Consider the following 17092-nt stretch of genomic DNA (forward strand, 5'->3'; position numbering starts at 1 on the left):
TTCACATTTTAAGAGTATGAATATAAATGATTCCTAAGGATCAGGCTCCAGGCAACTATACAGCCAAAAGCGACTTTATTCTGTCACAGTCTGTCTGACTATTCAACAAAGTTCTACTAGAAAAGCTATCTCAATGCATTTACGATTTAAAAAAAAATATATAACATAAAAGCTCAAGAGGTGTATGCCAAATCTTTAAAATACTTGGGAGGGGGAAAAAAGACAAAATTCTGAAAGCTGCCTGACTCAATCTGGTCAAATATATCTCATTTTTAAGAATTCAAAGACAGAGGTCCACAAAAATCACATCCAAGTCTCTTCAACTCAACTCAAAATGGTTGCTTCTCCTTCTAATTTTGATCATGTACTAATGTAATAGCTTATTTTTCATTAAAAAAATTCTGAAATGTTTAAATATCCATAACCAAAAGAAATAGCAATTCCAAAACTATAGTCTGGGTCAGTGATAAAATGTTAAGCTCTTCGAATTTGCAGCTCATCTATCATTAACTAAAGATACAAAAAGCAAGTAACTACCAGTATAAAGAACCAATGGAAAGCTTTTTTAATCATGAAATCAATTACTTATCTTCTGCCAAGTAATATTGAAGATCATAACTCTCCAACAAATTACAAATGGCTGCTTTGAGACGACAACAAAAGAATCTGCACTGACTTAGAATAAAAAGTAAATAACACTGAGCACTCAAGATGTATACACTGAAAAATTAGGCTTCCCAAAAGTAATTATAAAATCTTACTTTATGATTTCTAACCTAATGAATCACCAGTTAGTTTCTCTTTTCTTACCTTTCTAATTCAGCTATTTTCTTATCTTTGTCATTCTTCTCATTTTCCACCTCCTTCAAGATTTCCAGGAGACGATCAACTTCTGCCTGTGCCTTGCTAGATTCATCTTTGTACCTGGCAATCTCTCTCTCCAACTGCTGTATTCGGTCATTCATCTCCGGACTGGCTCTGGCTTCTAGTGTTGCCTCGTGTGCCTACCAAGAAAAGTGTTCAAATTCTATCAGACACACACACACAGTGACAGCAGCAAACTACATCCCAAGGTACAGGTTTATATTCTAATTTAAACAAAATATTAACAAATGTCAACTTTTATCAGTGGAAAAACTTCAGATGCTTTTGCTGTTGCTAAACTAAATAAAATTAATTTTAACTATTAGAAAAAATATGCCACTAATAAAATATTTAAAAGCATTTGGAACATAAACCCTATTATCTTTTTTATGAACTTTATGAGCATATATATAAGCTCTCCCAATATCCCATTTATCTGCATATAAACACTGTAGCATGTGGTAGTCCTTTTACTTATACTTTGTATTTGTTGCATGTATTTTTGCTATATTTGTATACTAATATTTAATTTCAAAATAGCATTTCATTTCTAGAGAATATCTGGATAATTCTATATAAAAATAATCAAAAGGAGAAAAGTTGTTTCTTAATAATAATTAAAAACTATAGGCCTATAATTAGAGATTTTTATTCCTGATATTAGTCAAAGATCTATTAAAATTTCACCAACAATCCTAAAATCCAATATAACTACTACTTATACTTCAGGGTATATTCCTTTCCTTTTGTTTTTCTGTGTATGTCTGCCTCTCTTGTGCTCTAAATAGATGTGACAAACATATACATTCCAAAAACAAAAGCAAATACAATAAAATATACACAGAGCTTTATAGAAACATTTCACTAACAAAAAATCTGCTTATAATCATACCATCCAGAGACACTAGTATCAAAACAATACATATTCTTCCCATTTATATCTCTATTTTAACACAAGTCATAGAGCACAATTTTATAATCTGTTTTCTGATTATAAAAATTTAAGATTCACTTAGCTTGCCATGAACATTTCCCAATGTTCTTAAGCACCACATAAAGATGTAATTGTTAATGGATGCTTTCTTGATCTATGTACATATGAATATATGACTAATTATCTACATTACATATTCAGGGTGCTTCTAGCTATTTTACATTTTAATCAATATAGCTATTTGTGGAAATTGTCTGCAAGTTTAAACCGTTTATGGCCCTAATGCAAGGTGCCTTCCTCCTTAAAATAAACAAAAATAAAATAAACAATTAAAAACTGTGACCAGGTTATAACAAAAGTCACTATACCAAATTTGCATTTTTGCAGGAAAGCTGTATGAACAGCATTTGTAAGGGTTCATGCTTGAATGGCTTGTCCACAGGATCTTGTGAGCTCATCCTCTTTCAACCTAATCCACTTAGGAAGCAATTTGTATAAGAATTAACCTTGGATTTTGTCCCAGGAAGGATAAATATGATGTTTTTATTACTCTATTCTCTTATTCCATGTATTTACGCTTTCAAAAGCTTTATATTCTACTTCACAGTGAATATTTACTTACTTTACAATTGAGTGCTTATCTGAGACTTCTGCAATCTCTTATAAAAATGTCTATCAAACATGAAACGTGGATTTCCAATTCATTAAACTGACACTGAGCTTAATTAAGTATAAATTCATCACATTAATTATATTCAAAGTCTAACCTCTTTATATGAATTATTTGATATGCACTTTAACTCCTAGGTAAAGAATTCAACACATTTATGGCTTTTTAGGCTTTCTAATTTTGCTCAACAAGGATGCATTCTTTGATCCATAGACTGAGACACAAGCACAGACAAAGCCATCTTACTTTCAAGTTAATCTTACTTCCATCTCTTCCATGATCTTTCTGACATTTAATGAGAGCTACTGTCCCTCTGAAGGCTTTCCTATATCACTGTATTCAGAGTGCCTCTCCCGTGTGCATTCTCTTATGTTTAACTGGGGGTGTCTTTGAATAAGTCAGCTCTCCCATACTTGAGGTTCTGTGATGTGCAATGATAGCTGACTTGTGGGTGAAGTTTCTTGTCCATTTACAACAACTGTAAAGATTCTTTCCATTATGAGATCTCTATTGCACAACAAATTTTGCTTTATGATAAATATTTTGCACATTTTCCACATCAGTTGTACAATGAACAAGTTACATCTTGATTTTATTTCTCTGCTTTTGATAAGACTTTTCTTTTTTAGTTTTAAAAACAGTAATATTTACTTAAAAGAGAAAGACGACTTTCTTTTTTTTTTTTTTTTTAGAAGACGACTTTCTAAATCAAAGTCAGCTGCCCTAGTAGGAATGTCTAACAATTACTGAAGCATTTGGTAACCATTTCTACCTACTGGCAACGTGACTGCAATATGTGAATTACCACTATTTAATAAAAAGGTTTTCAATGTAAAGGTACTGTAGAAAGCAGTGGAGGAAGGGAACACTGGCAAAGAGGCAGAACGCAGGTCGGTGCTTTAGGAATAAGGCTCCAAGAGATGCAGGACCCTGGTCTCAGGTCTGAGGTGGACATCTGGTCAGCCACCCTGGCTCCAAAGGGTAAGAACACACTTGGCAGGATTGGAGAAGAGGGCAATTCAGCTGCCCCAAAGCAAGTCTCTGGTTTTCACTCCCACGTGGATGTGCTTTCCAGACTTCAGCAAGGTCTCCTCAGGACAATCTGCTTTCCGACGTGTAGTAACGATAGAGGAAGCTTAGGAGAACAGCGCTGATGATGGGTAAAACCCAGTATGACCAGCAACTTTTGCAGGCATTAATTTTCAGATTGTCCTTGTTTGGTTTCTTTTTAAGGTCACTCGGATGGACATCACCAATATAGTACTGCTTCAGCATTTCTCTGGCATCAGAGGAGTGGCCTACATCTTCAAAACTTTCAGTTGCATCTGCACCTGCTTGTTCCAGCAGCACTTCCTCTCCACTGGGATGCTCATCAAGGAAGCGGGTGAGATTGTAGACTCGCCCGTGGATCACCATGCATATTTCCTTCGAGGAATTGCGCTTCGCCACCTCCTCCAACCGATAATAGGTGACAGAGGACTCGCCCTCTCGCCCTTTGCCATCGCTGCTACTAGCGTCTGCAGTTGCCATGCGTGTAGAGACTCCTCTTTACCGGTACCCGGCATTCTGCCGCTAACTTCCTTGGGCCAAATCCCGCACCTAGCCCTCGCCTGATAAGACTTTTCTTATGTTGGAGGACTTACATTGGTTAGTTCAAAAATCTGACACCAGGATAAGTTTTACCAAGATTAAGATGAAAGAATAATTTCCCATATTCATTACTGTTATCATCTTTTTCTTGCACAGTTTATACTTTAAATATGCTGCCAACACCTTTCATAGGAGTAATTTTAGGAATGTTTTGTCTTTTAAAAACATGGCTATACTTCAAAATATTTTCCTACATACGTTCTATTTTGACCACTTTCATCTATTTGTCTCTGTGTAACTTGCACAGAGGTTTGTCTTGACTTTCATGGTGGCTCCCTATCTGGTCACCAACTTGTCAGACTCTGATTCTTTGAGTTATGATACAGGAGGGGCTTAGCTGGAAGATTCTGGCTCATAACTCTAAGATGTTGAGAGTCAAGATACTGGCCAAGACTACAGTCATCTGGATGCCTGCCTGAGCTTCAGGATAAAACTTCAAGATGGTTCATTCCTGTGTCTGGAAAATCAGGGCTAATTTCTGGCCCATTTTTTGCCACATGGACCTGGTTTTGTTATGATTTTATGGGTGGCCTGGAGTACAAAGCATCAGTACAGTGGTACTATATAAAAATGCATTGTACATTGTAACCAATCTATTTACACATTAAATTGTACAACATCCATGCATAGAGTCAATACATTTAATGAGTTTCATATCTAAAAGGCCATTATTTACATCTAAATGTTATCTATTCATAAAAAAAGTTAGTTAATGATGGTTTCCTTTATTTAACTCTTTCCTTTTCTCTCTCTTTTAAAAAACCTATATTTAATGATGGTTTACTTTATTTAACTCTTTTCTATCTCTTTCTACCGTGGCTGCTAAAAAAGCAACATACTAGCACAAAAAGAGGCAAACCCTTTAAAATCTGACAGATAGTGGACATGAAAGCTTAGCTCCAAAATGTGACAGTTATGGGGAAGTTTGCTAATGTGTATAAAAGGGATCACATAAACCTTTTAAGATCATTAAAGAGTCAATTAGATAGTATCTCTAATCCTCTTTTAATATATTACACAATGATCTTATTACTACTGGCCTAGCTTATAATTTTAGCCTAGTTTACAAGGATTAGCAGATGGAATATATTCCTTAAATATGGTCTACTTTGTGATCACTATAGAGAAAAATGGAGTGCCAAGAAAACAAATAGGTCTGTCTTGGAGAGGGTGAAACCAAGTCTCTCCTTGGAGGCTAGGCTTTTGAAGCTCTGCCTCACTTATTTTGGACATGTGCCCAGCAGAGATCAGTCCTTGGAGAAGGACACCATGCTCGAAACAGTGGAGGGACAGCACAGGACCCCAGAGAAGATAAACTGATACAGTGACTGGGGCAATGGGGGTTGGTGTGTCGGAATTAGTGAGACAGAAAAGGGTTCAGAGCAGCTGTACATAGGGTCGCTATGCACCACAGACGACTCAGTGGCACATAACAATAACATACTATGACAGGTTTGGAAGCAGGAGTAAGCATCCACTTCCTAAATAACATGCCTCTGAAAACTTATGAACTTTGATAAATGTCGATGGTTGTAGGGGAGCTTCAGGCCTTTTGTTCATGGGGTCACTATGAGTCATGCTCAACTTGAAGGCAATCAAAAACAACAACTTAAAAAAAATTGAGATTGTATAATAGTATTGAAGGTCATTATACAATTTTCAATGTTGTTGGAAGTTAAACGTACTTTTATTAGAGCCATGGGAAGCAAAATTTTGTTGAAACTTGATTAAAGAATATAATTTGTGAACAAACTAATTTTAGATTCCAGAAAAAAAAATTAGTCTTCGTCTTCTTAAAAGGTTTCGCTCTCTAATTAGTAAATAGGCAAAAGACTAGTGATACATGGAGAAATCATGATCTTAGATTCCAAATACATTATTTTTTTTAAAAAATCAGGCCTTTAAATATTCATTATTGTGCCAACTATCATAAGTAAAGAAACACCAATAGGATATATTGACATGCTACTAGACTGCTATGATCTACTGAGGTAACACCAACAGGCATAGATAGGATTCACTACTGCTCTTTCTGTAGCAGGAACCAAGACTGAATCCCACTTCCTACTAGGCTCTCCTCATTTCCCTTCTCCCGATCATGCTTTACCAAACACGCATGATCCACATGTCCCTAAACATACAGAATCATGCAGACACGGTAATTGTCATATAATAAAAATGGAGTTAGGCTAAGAAAATGACTGCCATCATCACTCAGGTATGCACCAGACAAGGATTTTGGATTTTATAAGAAAAATGGAATAAGTAAATGCAAAGAATCAACAGTAACACTTAACTACTGAGAAAGGAATTTTTATTCAGGATCCTGTAGCAAATGGTAACTAGTACCTTCAATGCATTCTAGAATATAAAGCCATTTCAATAATTAAAATGTTCTCTTTTAGGCTTTAATTCTTCTCTTAAATCTCTAAGACCATGTACATACAGTCAATAAAAGTATATGATTAAAATTTCTATTTTTTCCTTATTAAATAGATAATAAAATATATTTAGTCCCTCAAAATAATGTGAAAATTATTGAGGCAAAATACACATATACCTGGAGAATAAACAGAGGAATGCTCTGATGGAAAACACCTTGAGTAACTGAGAAGTGTTTATATATATAATTGTGCTAATGAATGTTTTGTGGAAGGAAAAGCAACAATTTAAGATTATGTCCTTATGTCCTCTACCAAATTCCTTAAGGCTTTATCAGTTGTGAGAATCCAGTTACTAAATATGACAGACATTAATTTTTAACATGTTAGTAAAACTGTACCCTAGATTAACGTGGCTTAAAAAGCTACAGCATGGTAAAGGTATTATGAAAACAAAGCAAGCATTTCTGAATATATTTAGTCAATAAATGAATAAAACAAAGTAAAAGTACTAGAAACAAACATTTTTTTTCAGTCTGTGAAAGATTTTACAGGCCTTACAGAAACTTTTCTAATTTATATTCCTTTCCAGTTTAATTATTATAAAAAATGCATTCAAAAAATAGAAATCCTACTTCAGGGGGGGAAAAAATCCATGAGAAAGTAAAAATATTCACACACATTTTTACTGAGTAATTAAAATAAATAGATAGATAGATAGATAGATAGATAGATAGATAATAAATAAATAAATGAATGAATGAATGAATGCCTTTATGCAACAGAGGAGAAACTAAAAACCAGAAAACTATATGGCACTATTTTGCCATGTAACATATTAAGTTGGATGGATGACTTAACAATATTTCATGACGCTAAAAGTAGAGAAGGGAGCTCTGGTGACCTAGTGGCAAGAAGCTGCACTGCAACCTAGAAGGCCTGAGGTTTGAGGCCACCAGCATCTCTGCGGGAAAAGGATGACCAATATTCTCCCCTGCGATTAACTGGAAGGTCACCTATGGATCAGTTCTGACTCCATGATACACAACAAAAACAACAACAAAGCAAGAGAACAATCAGGAAATGAAGATGAAAGAAAAACAGAAGAAAATAGTTTAGGAAAGGAAACATACAGGTAAAGAAGTCTTAAACTACAGGAGTTTTGTTTTGTTGTGTGTGTGTGTGTGTGTTTTAAATAAAACTTCAATATGACAAATTACAACAGAAGACCAAAACCAAACATTACAAAGAGATCTTTCATTTCAGGAAGTAAAAAAAAGAGAGATTTAGTATTTTTTAAAAAATTCTGGTAGCTTAAATGTTGAGCTTTCAACCATTTCTAAGGTTAATATCTTATGCCAAAGATATTACCAAAATTCAATATAGGATATAAATTCTTAAGCTAAAAACAGGTGCAAAAAAAAAATCATTCCATTTATTATTATTTCAACATGAGGCGTAATAAATTTACTTTAAATATTTTAAATATTTCCAATAATAAGCAGTCATAACAAACTGAAAATCAATTACATTTCTTGAGCCTATTAGAGAGTTGAGGCTACAGGGCAAATTTCTACCCCAGTCACAGGCAAGAAGGGAAAAATCCAGAGAGCTTCGCAATAGCTGCTGCTGGTGGTAATTGTTGTTAGGTGTTATCAAGTCAAGTATGACTCACTGTGAACCTACAAACAACAGTGAACCCTGTCCTATCCTGTGCCGTCCTCATCATCTCTCATACACTTGAGCCCACTGCAGCAGTGACTGTGTCGATCCATCTCCTAGAGGTCTTCCTCTCTTTTGCTGACCCTCCACCTTTCCTAGTATGATGTCCCTCTCCAAGGAAAATCCTCTCCTAGAATTTTGTTAAAAGTACAAAACATGATGCTTGATGAAGCATACTTCCCTCTAAGGAACGCTGGCTGCACTTTATTCCACAACACACTGCTAGTAGTAGGAAAACATATATAATTTTTTAAGAACTTCTGGAAGCTGAGTACGCACTAGCCAAACAGTGAGAAATTTCTGGGTGCCAAACTTTTAGAAGGAAACCCAAATTCACTGCCATCAAGTTGTTTATGACTCACAGCAACCAACGATCAGGATACTGGGGCTGAAAACTGGAATGGAGGAGAAATCACCCATCTTTCTCCCCAAGAGATGCTAGTGGATTTGAGACACTGGAGACAAGTAGCTTGTGGGTTAGCAAACCACTCTGGATATTTTCACGGGCTTACCTCCAGGAACCCTGCCGGTTCTCAAGGTGAAGAATAAAGAAAAATCCAGCCACTGTTCTGGCAGGAGAAGGTGAGAAGGAACTACTAAAAAAAGTATCCTCCAAGTATTTGCCTACTAAAAGCTAACTCTCCTTTGTTGATGTTGTTGTGTACCACAGAGTCAGAACTAACCCACAGCTGACCCACCAGTGGGTTTTCAGAGGCAGTTAATAGCATTAGAGGAGACATCCCATCCTTCTCCTGCAACGCAGCTAGTGGCTTTGAACTGCGTACCTTTGGGACTGCAGCACGGATTCTTACCACTATGCCACCAGAGCTCCCCTAACTCTCCTTTACCAGTTCTTTGCCCTACCTGGAAAAGGGCATTTCTCCCCCTCTAATCCCTGGTAGCCATCCTCTCTAATCTAATTGGGAACAGAAGCCCAAAGGTCCCAGAAAAATAGGCTCACAAAAGACCAAAATTTAGTCTTAAAACAGAAATCCTCAGCTTGGGAAATGGTTATGGTTTCTCCAGGGTATATTCCCAGTAGTGGAATTGCTGGGTCAAATGGTATTTCTGTTTGCAATTTTCTGAGAAAGTGCCATACTGCCTGCCATAGTGGCTGCACAATTTTACACTCCCATCAACAGTGAATAAGGGTTCCAGTTTCTCCACAACCTCACCAGCATTTGTTTTTTGCTGTTCTGTTAAATTTTGCTATTCTGACTGGGGTGAGATGATATCTCATAGTTGTTTTGATTTGCATCTCTCTTAGAGCTAGGGATTTTGAACATTCCTTCATGTTTGTTTGCCATCTGACTGTCTTCTTTGGTAAAGTGTCTGTTCATATCCTGTGCCCATTTTTCAATTGGGTTGTTTCCTTTTATCTTGTTTTGGTGTTCGAGTACACCAAACCAGATATATGCACACCCATGTTTATCGCAGCTTTGTTCACAAAAGAGCTGAAAACAATCCAAGTGCCCATCAACAAATGGATAAAGAAGCTCTGGTATATTCACACAGTGAAATACTACGCTGCACTAAAAAACAAGGAACTCATGCACTATTATACAAATGGGTATATTATTCAAAATGGGTGACCCTGGAGGACATTATGCTGAGTGAAATATCTCAGTCACACTGGGACAAATACTGTATCGTGCCACTGTTGTAACACAGGACTGACATCGGGGGTGGGGGCGACTGAGAAAGATGGGATAAACTATGTATACTGCATTGAAACAGATGAGAGAAAGAACTGTTTAAAAGGGATATATGATTAGGTATTACTGTAATGACAGGAGTCCAGAAGAAAGGCTGCATAGTGGAGTGGACTTAGGGGGGAGGGACTGTATAAGAATGAAAGAATTTTTCTTTTACTTTTCAAAGAGAAGAGCAAACTTTGGGGGAGGAGTGGATAGGAAAAAAAGTGCAACAATGAATGAATGGAAATCTAAAGTGTCTGTAAATTTTCATTAAAATTAACAATAATTTAAAAAAAAAAACAACCCAAACCCAGAAATCCTCCCTCCCTCACACCATATCACCACAAATAGGAATCCAAGCATAGTAACATTCATAGCAGTATTCATGCATCGTAATAGTAGTTAATACCCAAAAAAAAACCCTAAATATTTACCTAAAATGGAAAAAAGCACTCTGCTCTTATAAAGAAAGAAAAAAAATCCAAGTGACAAATTTGTAATGATTGATTATAACCAGAAACCTTAGTCTTAATAAAACTATTTTAATACATGTTCAAAGTAACTTTAAGATACAAAATATTCTTCCTTTACTTAGTTCAGTATTTGATTTTATTTTTGGCACTACCTAAATGAAGATTTATTTTGAAGACATTATGTCATATATAAGGAATACACAGAAGGAACATAAACTTAGAATTCTCAAGTTTAGGTTATCCTCAATTTACTCACTGCTAATCAAAGGAACTGGACCGAGTTAATGGAACTACTCAAATCTCAGTTCTAACTCTCACAGAATAGATATCTCAGAGTCATACATGTGAAAGAAGTTTAAAAACTATAAATTGTTCTATTAATTCAGGGCAGTATTATTATGAATCAAAGAAATAATAAATATGCACACCATGTTCACCAATACGAGTGGCTACTAATGTTACATTACCTCTAGAAAGTTTGATTCTAATGATAGTAAAATCAAATAATTGCAATTTTTACATTATGTTCTCATATTTGATTCATACAGGTATTGAAAACTTTCCTTTCCCTCCAAACTGCCTATTTTCTAAGTATTTGGAACATACAGTAAGAATATTGAGAAGAGTAATCAAATATAATGGTATTCTCAAATTTGGGGTGATTATTCCACTTGGGCCTCCTAGCATTTTCTAAAATGCTCTTATTTAAAACAAAGTAACAAAATGGGAAATGTTTCTTAACCTTTTTCAACTGTGACTCCATTTTCAGACATTCCTCCTTCTTCTGCTCCAAAGCAATTTCTAGTGTCTTCAGTCGGGAATCCTTTTTCAATCCTGAAGAAGCTAAGGACGATGCATGCTCCTTCAGATCCAGGAGCGAAGCCTACAGGAAAGAATACACATCCATAATAAATACTAATTATAAGCAAAGTGAAGATTAAACTTCTGAATTCATTATCTTGGTGGATTGTCAATTTCTTTCAATTACCATAAACAAGGGATATTCCTTTTAAGAAGTGACTTTATCTTTGTTTAAAATGATCAATTCCTAACTAAAATAGGATAGATTTCCCAGAAATATCAGTTAAATAATGATTTGAAGAGTTCTATTAATACAGTTATTCTCACAAAATAGTTTAAGCTTTAAAGAAGCTTAGAAGTTACACTGATGAAAACATTTTAAAAAAATATTGTTCTTTTTTAGAAAGAATAAATCTATTAAGAACTTGTGTTTCCATAAATTTTCTTATAAGTTTTAGAAAATTCAGAGAAAGACCTCATGTATTTTTATGTGATCAGAGGGTATTAGGCATCTTTGCTATTTAGGTCACAATAGCAAGATTCTCAAAAAGCGAGATCCAAGTGTATTAGGTCACCTAATTAGTCATTAAACCATTTACAATCTCTCTACTGATGCCCAAAAGTGGTTATAAAGAAATTTTGCTCTTTAATACATTCTTTTTATCTGTTAAAATTCTTACAACTAGCATTCTACTGGGATTCTTTTATTTCAGGAACTACAAAAGTTCCAACAAGTAAGTTCATAATACAGTGAAAGAGATAAGACTTGGGAAATAAATTATGTAACCTATGATGTCCCTGCAAAGCTTTCATAAATATTCTTGAAGGTCTTCACAAGCTTACTGTAACAATCACAAGAAAATCTTCCAACAAATGTGTTTCATAGTATAATGGATTATGCAATCACTGACAATAGGTACACAATGTAATAAACAAGCACAAAATAATAAAAATAATCCCATTTCCATGATCTTAACCTCTTTTTCTGAGAGGTCGCCTTGCAATAGGCTGACTTTTTCTTTCAAGTCTTTAAGATCTTTTTTGTAGTTATCAATTTCTTCTTGCTTTTCTCGCTCATCTCTGTCTCGCTGCTCCTTTAGACGTTCAATTGTCCGTTCCTGATAAGAGAGCACATCAAAACATGAGGGAATTTCCTTTGATACTGTTATTAAACAATGACAATTCTGTTGTTCACTTTGGAATTCACTCTTCTTCAACCATTACAAAGCCAGTGATAAGGGTTTAATAATTGATTTTTTTCAAAGCATTCCTCTTTCTTTATCTTATCACAAAAAGATCTGGGTTTGTTCTTCTGAATCCCTAAGGTTCTTTTTCCTACAATTTCAACTGGTACTAGGCATTCCTGAAATATCATTTGGAATATTCCCATATATTTCATTCTCTAGTAGCTGAAACAATATATACACATACATATATCCTAATGATAATTCACAGCAATTATTTAACTCACATGTTGTATAGATATCAACAGCAACAACTCAAAATTCACAAACAGGAGAGGCAGAATGAGAGAAATTATGATGTGCTTAATTTTATAGAGGGTAAAAAATGATAAACCATTTAAACATCTTTCAACATATACTCAGGAAATTGAAAAGTTGAAGCTCTCTGAGTATATTTCTGGGTAAGTACAGGCATCAGGCCCCGATTCTTGGCAGGCATTCTAAAGCATTCTGAGTCTAAGACTTAAATAACAGTGACCTTTTCCCTATTTTTTTTTAAATTAATTTAAATGTAGTCCCTAAACCTTTTTCCTCAGAAAGAAACTTACTTCTTATCAAGTTGGGCCATATCTTTAACCAACCATTTTTTAAAAATTTGGTTTGTTCAGAAAGGCAAAAGAAGTAACAAAATCAGGACTAGAAAAAAGGGCACATAATAACAGCAAATAAAATCCATAAATATATTAGGCTTATTCCTAAGAGATATCTCCATTCATCCATAGCCCTAAGGCCAATGTTTGAAATCTCCACATTCTTATTTCTGTTTGAGTATACAAATATTTTCTTTCTTCAGAAGCTATTAAATAAGGGAATACAGGACTAACTCTTTAGAAAATCCTACACTTTCCTCTAGTGTGGAATCTATCTTACCTAGTAGTTGATATTTAAACCAGCAATAACTATACAGATATTCCCCCCTTTATATTGTTTGCCAGCAAAAGCACAAAACAGGGCTATTCTATTTTGCTCAGAGATTTCTTCCGTATTTTGTACCCAAGTCCCAGCACTAGAGAAATCTTTAGATTAATGAGAAAGCAAGAGACAAAGCTCAGAAGAGCCTGGGTTAGTCACTCACTTTCTCCGCGAGGGCCTCCTCCAGTGTTGTCAAGGCTGTGTCGGTATTGGTGGTGTCAGCCTGCAAGGATTTGACGCGCTCTTTCAAACTGCTCATCTGCTTTTCCTTATCCCTAAGCTGTTCTTGGAGATTTTCAATCTAAGTGTAAAGAAAATAAAGAAAAGAAAATGATAAATAAAAATGCCCATTTTAAGTTGGAAACGGGGAGATCAAGGTTGTGTATGTATGTATTTTCTATAGAAATAATTTAATCCTAAAAGTTTCAAAATTGCATGTATAACTTTAAATCCAGGATTTTAGAGCAAGACAGAAAAAGTACACACATGAGTATGAACACATACAGATGTACACAAATCTTTAAAGATACTATCTAGGAAGAAAAGATTTAACACAGGAATGAGGGTGGAGAGGCAGGCTACAGAAAGGAAATCTAGGCAACACAAAACCTTTAAAAAAGGATACTGTAAATGCCAAGGGGTTTTGCACCTTCCCCCCCCCCCAATAAATTATCAAAGCAGAACAGAGGCTAGAAAACTAGACTGATAGACAAGCTGATTATATAAAGAAAAAAATTGGGGTTTTTTTTGTGTGTGTTTTTTCCAATTGTTTTTAAATACTAGTGTTTGTTTAGATATTTATATCATCTTTTATCTGAACATAAAAATTTTTCAATAGAATATCTTAGTGTGGACATTCACTCTTTCATAAACACACATATTCATTTATTCAAAATGCATTTACTGAGCACAAGCCCAGAACTAGTGTTAAAAAGAAAAAAGAGTAGATCTATTTTTACTAGAGAGAGAATCCTCCTTCCATAGCAGAAGACAGGCTATTGGAATACCTTGTGTATCATCTTGGAAACATGATAACCATTTGTTGTTGTTGTTGGTGTTAGGTGCCACTGAGTCGAGTATGTGAGTGCAAAGTAATGGTTTGGCAGTTTTGTATTTTAGGAAGTTAACTGTAATAGAAAAAAAAAAAATTTAGGGAGACTTGCAGAGTCATCTCAAGATTAGGCTGGATGCAAGGAATACTAATGAATGAAGACCAGATGAGGTGTGGAATGATATCAAGGATACTAGACATGAAAAAAAAGCAAAGCATTATTTAAAAAGACAAAAAGAAAAAAACAGAGTAGGTATTAGAGACTCAGAAATTTCCTCTTTAACATAGAAAAGCCAGCACAAAGGGAAGAAATGATGAATTAAAAGAAATGAACATAAGATTTCAAAGTGCAGTTTGAAAGGAATAATAAAATGTGCAAAAAAAAAACCCCAGGAGTTAGAAGACCAAAAGAAAACACATTAAATTTTGCGGAAGAGTATTATTACTCTCCAGTAAAACTTTATTTCAGTAAAAGTCTAGAACATGTCTATAGAGACTTGTGAGAAATTAAGTTACATTCAGAAGAGGCCAACGAACAAAGGAAATCACTGATGATGTCAAGGAGATCTTGGTAAAAAAACTGGAAGGTGTACATCAGAGTCATATTCTTTCTCCATATCTACTTCATTTGTATGCAGAATAAATTATTTGAGAAGAGGAATGTGGCATCAGGAATGGAGGAAGACTCATTAATAACCTCCTTTGTGTGCACTTTACACATCCTTGCTTGCAGAAAGTAAAGAATCCCTGAAGCACTTACTAAAGATCAAAGACAGCTTTCAATATGGATTCACAATCAACACTCAAGGTAATGGTAGCGAAAAAATCAAAAGTTGCATAGCACTGCATGGACCAAAGCTGCTAAAGAGACTCTCTTTAAAGTGCTCAAAGGCAAGGATGTCAGTTTACAGATTAAAGCGATCCTGAATTCAAGTGTTGGTATTTTCAATTGCTTCATTTGCTTATAAAAGTTGGACTATGAATAAAGAAGACTGGATTAGAAGCTATGTCTTTGAATAGTAGTACTGGCAAGGAGTACACAAGTTCCCATGGACTGCCAACACAACAAAGAATCTGTCCCAGAGGAAGTGCCAACAGGATGCTCCTGAGGGGCAAGGATGGGGAAAATGCCTCTCACACACTCACTAGCATGTTATCAAGAGACGCCAACTCAGGGGAGGGGGAGCTCCATCATGCTGGAGAAAGCAAATGATAAAAGAGTAAAAAGAGGAAGACCCTCAATAAGAGGGACTGATTCAGTGACTGATTCAACTGTCTTGAGCATGATGGACATCATGAGGACAGAGGACAGGGGAAGGTTTCAATGTGTTCAAAGGGCTGTCACTTTGAGTTACAGTCAACTCGGTGGCAACAAACAACAATGGTGAATTTTACAAGTATTGCAACCTGAAAGGGCCTACTTCTTCAGGACTTATTCTAATACTTCTATTGAATATATAGTGTGGATGTTATTTTATACTAAGCTCAACTATCAACAGGATCTATAATAGATAGTTATTTTTTTTTAAAAAGCTTTAAACATGACCATTACTGTAAAAATAGATTACTAGTAAAACATGTGTGATAATCCAATGGAGAGGAGGGTTGATGCAGAAGGGTGAAGATAGGCAGGGGGGAAATCACAGGGTCACACAATCTGAGGGTGGAGTGCGGGATATGTAAAGGAAATGGAAAAGATCCAGCTGGGATCTGGAAAAACAGGGTAATAGTTGGCATAGTCCAATGTTGATTTATAAAATTCAAGAATGGGAATGACTGTATGAAACACAAAGTGAATGAAGAATAGTGTGAAACAATTTATAAAAACGTTGTAAGGAAACCAGTATAATTCTTTTTTAAAAAAAAAAAAAGCTTTAAATACAACAATCAAGAAAATCTACATCAACTACACATCAACACGTTGTTGTTATGTGTTATCACATTGCAGCTGACATCTGACCCACACCCCAAAAAAGCTCAGAGGCTGTATAACACAAAGAAGGAGGTTGTTCATCTTTCTCCCAAGCAATGGTAGACAAGAATTAGTATCTTTTGGTTGGTGACAGCACAGCTCCTTATTCAAATATACATAAATATATATAGTAATGTTGTCAGTGTAGAGACTAAAGTGTGCCTGATCCAGGTCATGATCTTCACAAATACTTGCTATGCATCAGAGAACTGGACAATAACTAAAGATGACAGAAGAAGAATCGATGCTGTTGAGTTTTGGTACTGGAGAAGAGTATTGCACACACCATGGCCAAGAGAAGAAACTTGTCTGTTCTGGAGAGGGTGAAATCAAGTTGCTCCTTGTAGGCAAGGATTTTAAAGCTTCATCTCATATACTTTGGGCATGTTGCTAAGTAATTTCATCCCATTTGATTTGCAGTTAAGAGAAAAATACTCTATGCTAACAACAATGAGGTTTTTTTTATTTTGTCTTTATGATAAAAAGTTGATGTGCAGCGTATTTCCTTAAAGAATTCTTCATTATTAAATATAAAGAAAAACTCAAACCCACTTTCAGTATGTTGACTCCAATTTACCGTGCCCCAATAGGACAATGTGATCTGCTCCACAGGGTTTTCAAGACCACTAGTTACTAGTCTTGCCAAAAATGGCTAGTGAACTTGATTTTCTGATATTTTTCATCAATAGCAGAGCATTTAACTACTGTGTTACCAGAGCCC

At 35.3% G+C, this 17092-nt stretch overlaps 1 protein-coding gene and 1 pseudogene across 6 annotated transcripts in view; both read right to left on the reverse strand.

The window, feature by feature from the left end:
* Positions 1–17092, reverse strand: part of ERC1 (ELKS/RAB6-interacting/CAST family member 1) — a 536554-nt gene that overhangs the window by 341104 nt on the left and 178358 nt on the right. For all 6 annotated transcript variants that reach the window (XM_006891318.1, XM_006891319.1, XM_006891317.1 and 3 more), the window contains 4 exons: positions 13512–13649; positions 12170–12310; positions 11134–11274; positions 811–1004 (listed from right to left, as the gene is read on the reverse strand). In XM_006891318.1, the coding sequence (XP_006891380.1) occupies positions 811–1004; positions 11134–11274; positions 12170–12310; positions 13512–13649 (614 nt within the window). The remainder of the gene's footprint in view (positions 1–810; positions 1005–11133; positions 11275–12169; positions 12311–13511; positions 13650–17092) is intronic.
* LOC102861213 lies at positions 3561–3998 on the reverse strand (annotated as a pseudogene).

This window comes from Elephantulus edwardii, unplaced genomic scaffold (assembly GCF_000299155.1).
Source record: "Elephantulus edwardii isolate Elephantulus edwardi_28Jun2011 unplaced genomic scaffold, EleEdw1.0 scaffold00096, whole genome shotgun sequence".
In the NCBI taxonomy this organism is placed as follows: domain Eukaryota; kingdom Metazoa; phylum Chordata; class Mammalia; order Macroscelidea; family Macroscelididae; genus Elephantulus; species Elephantulus edwardii.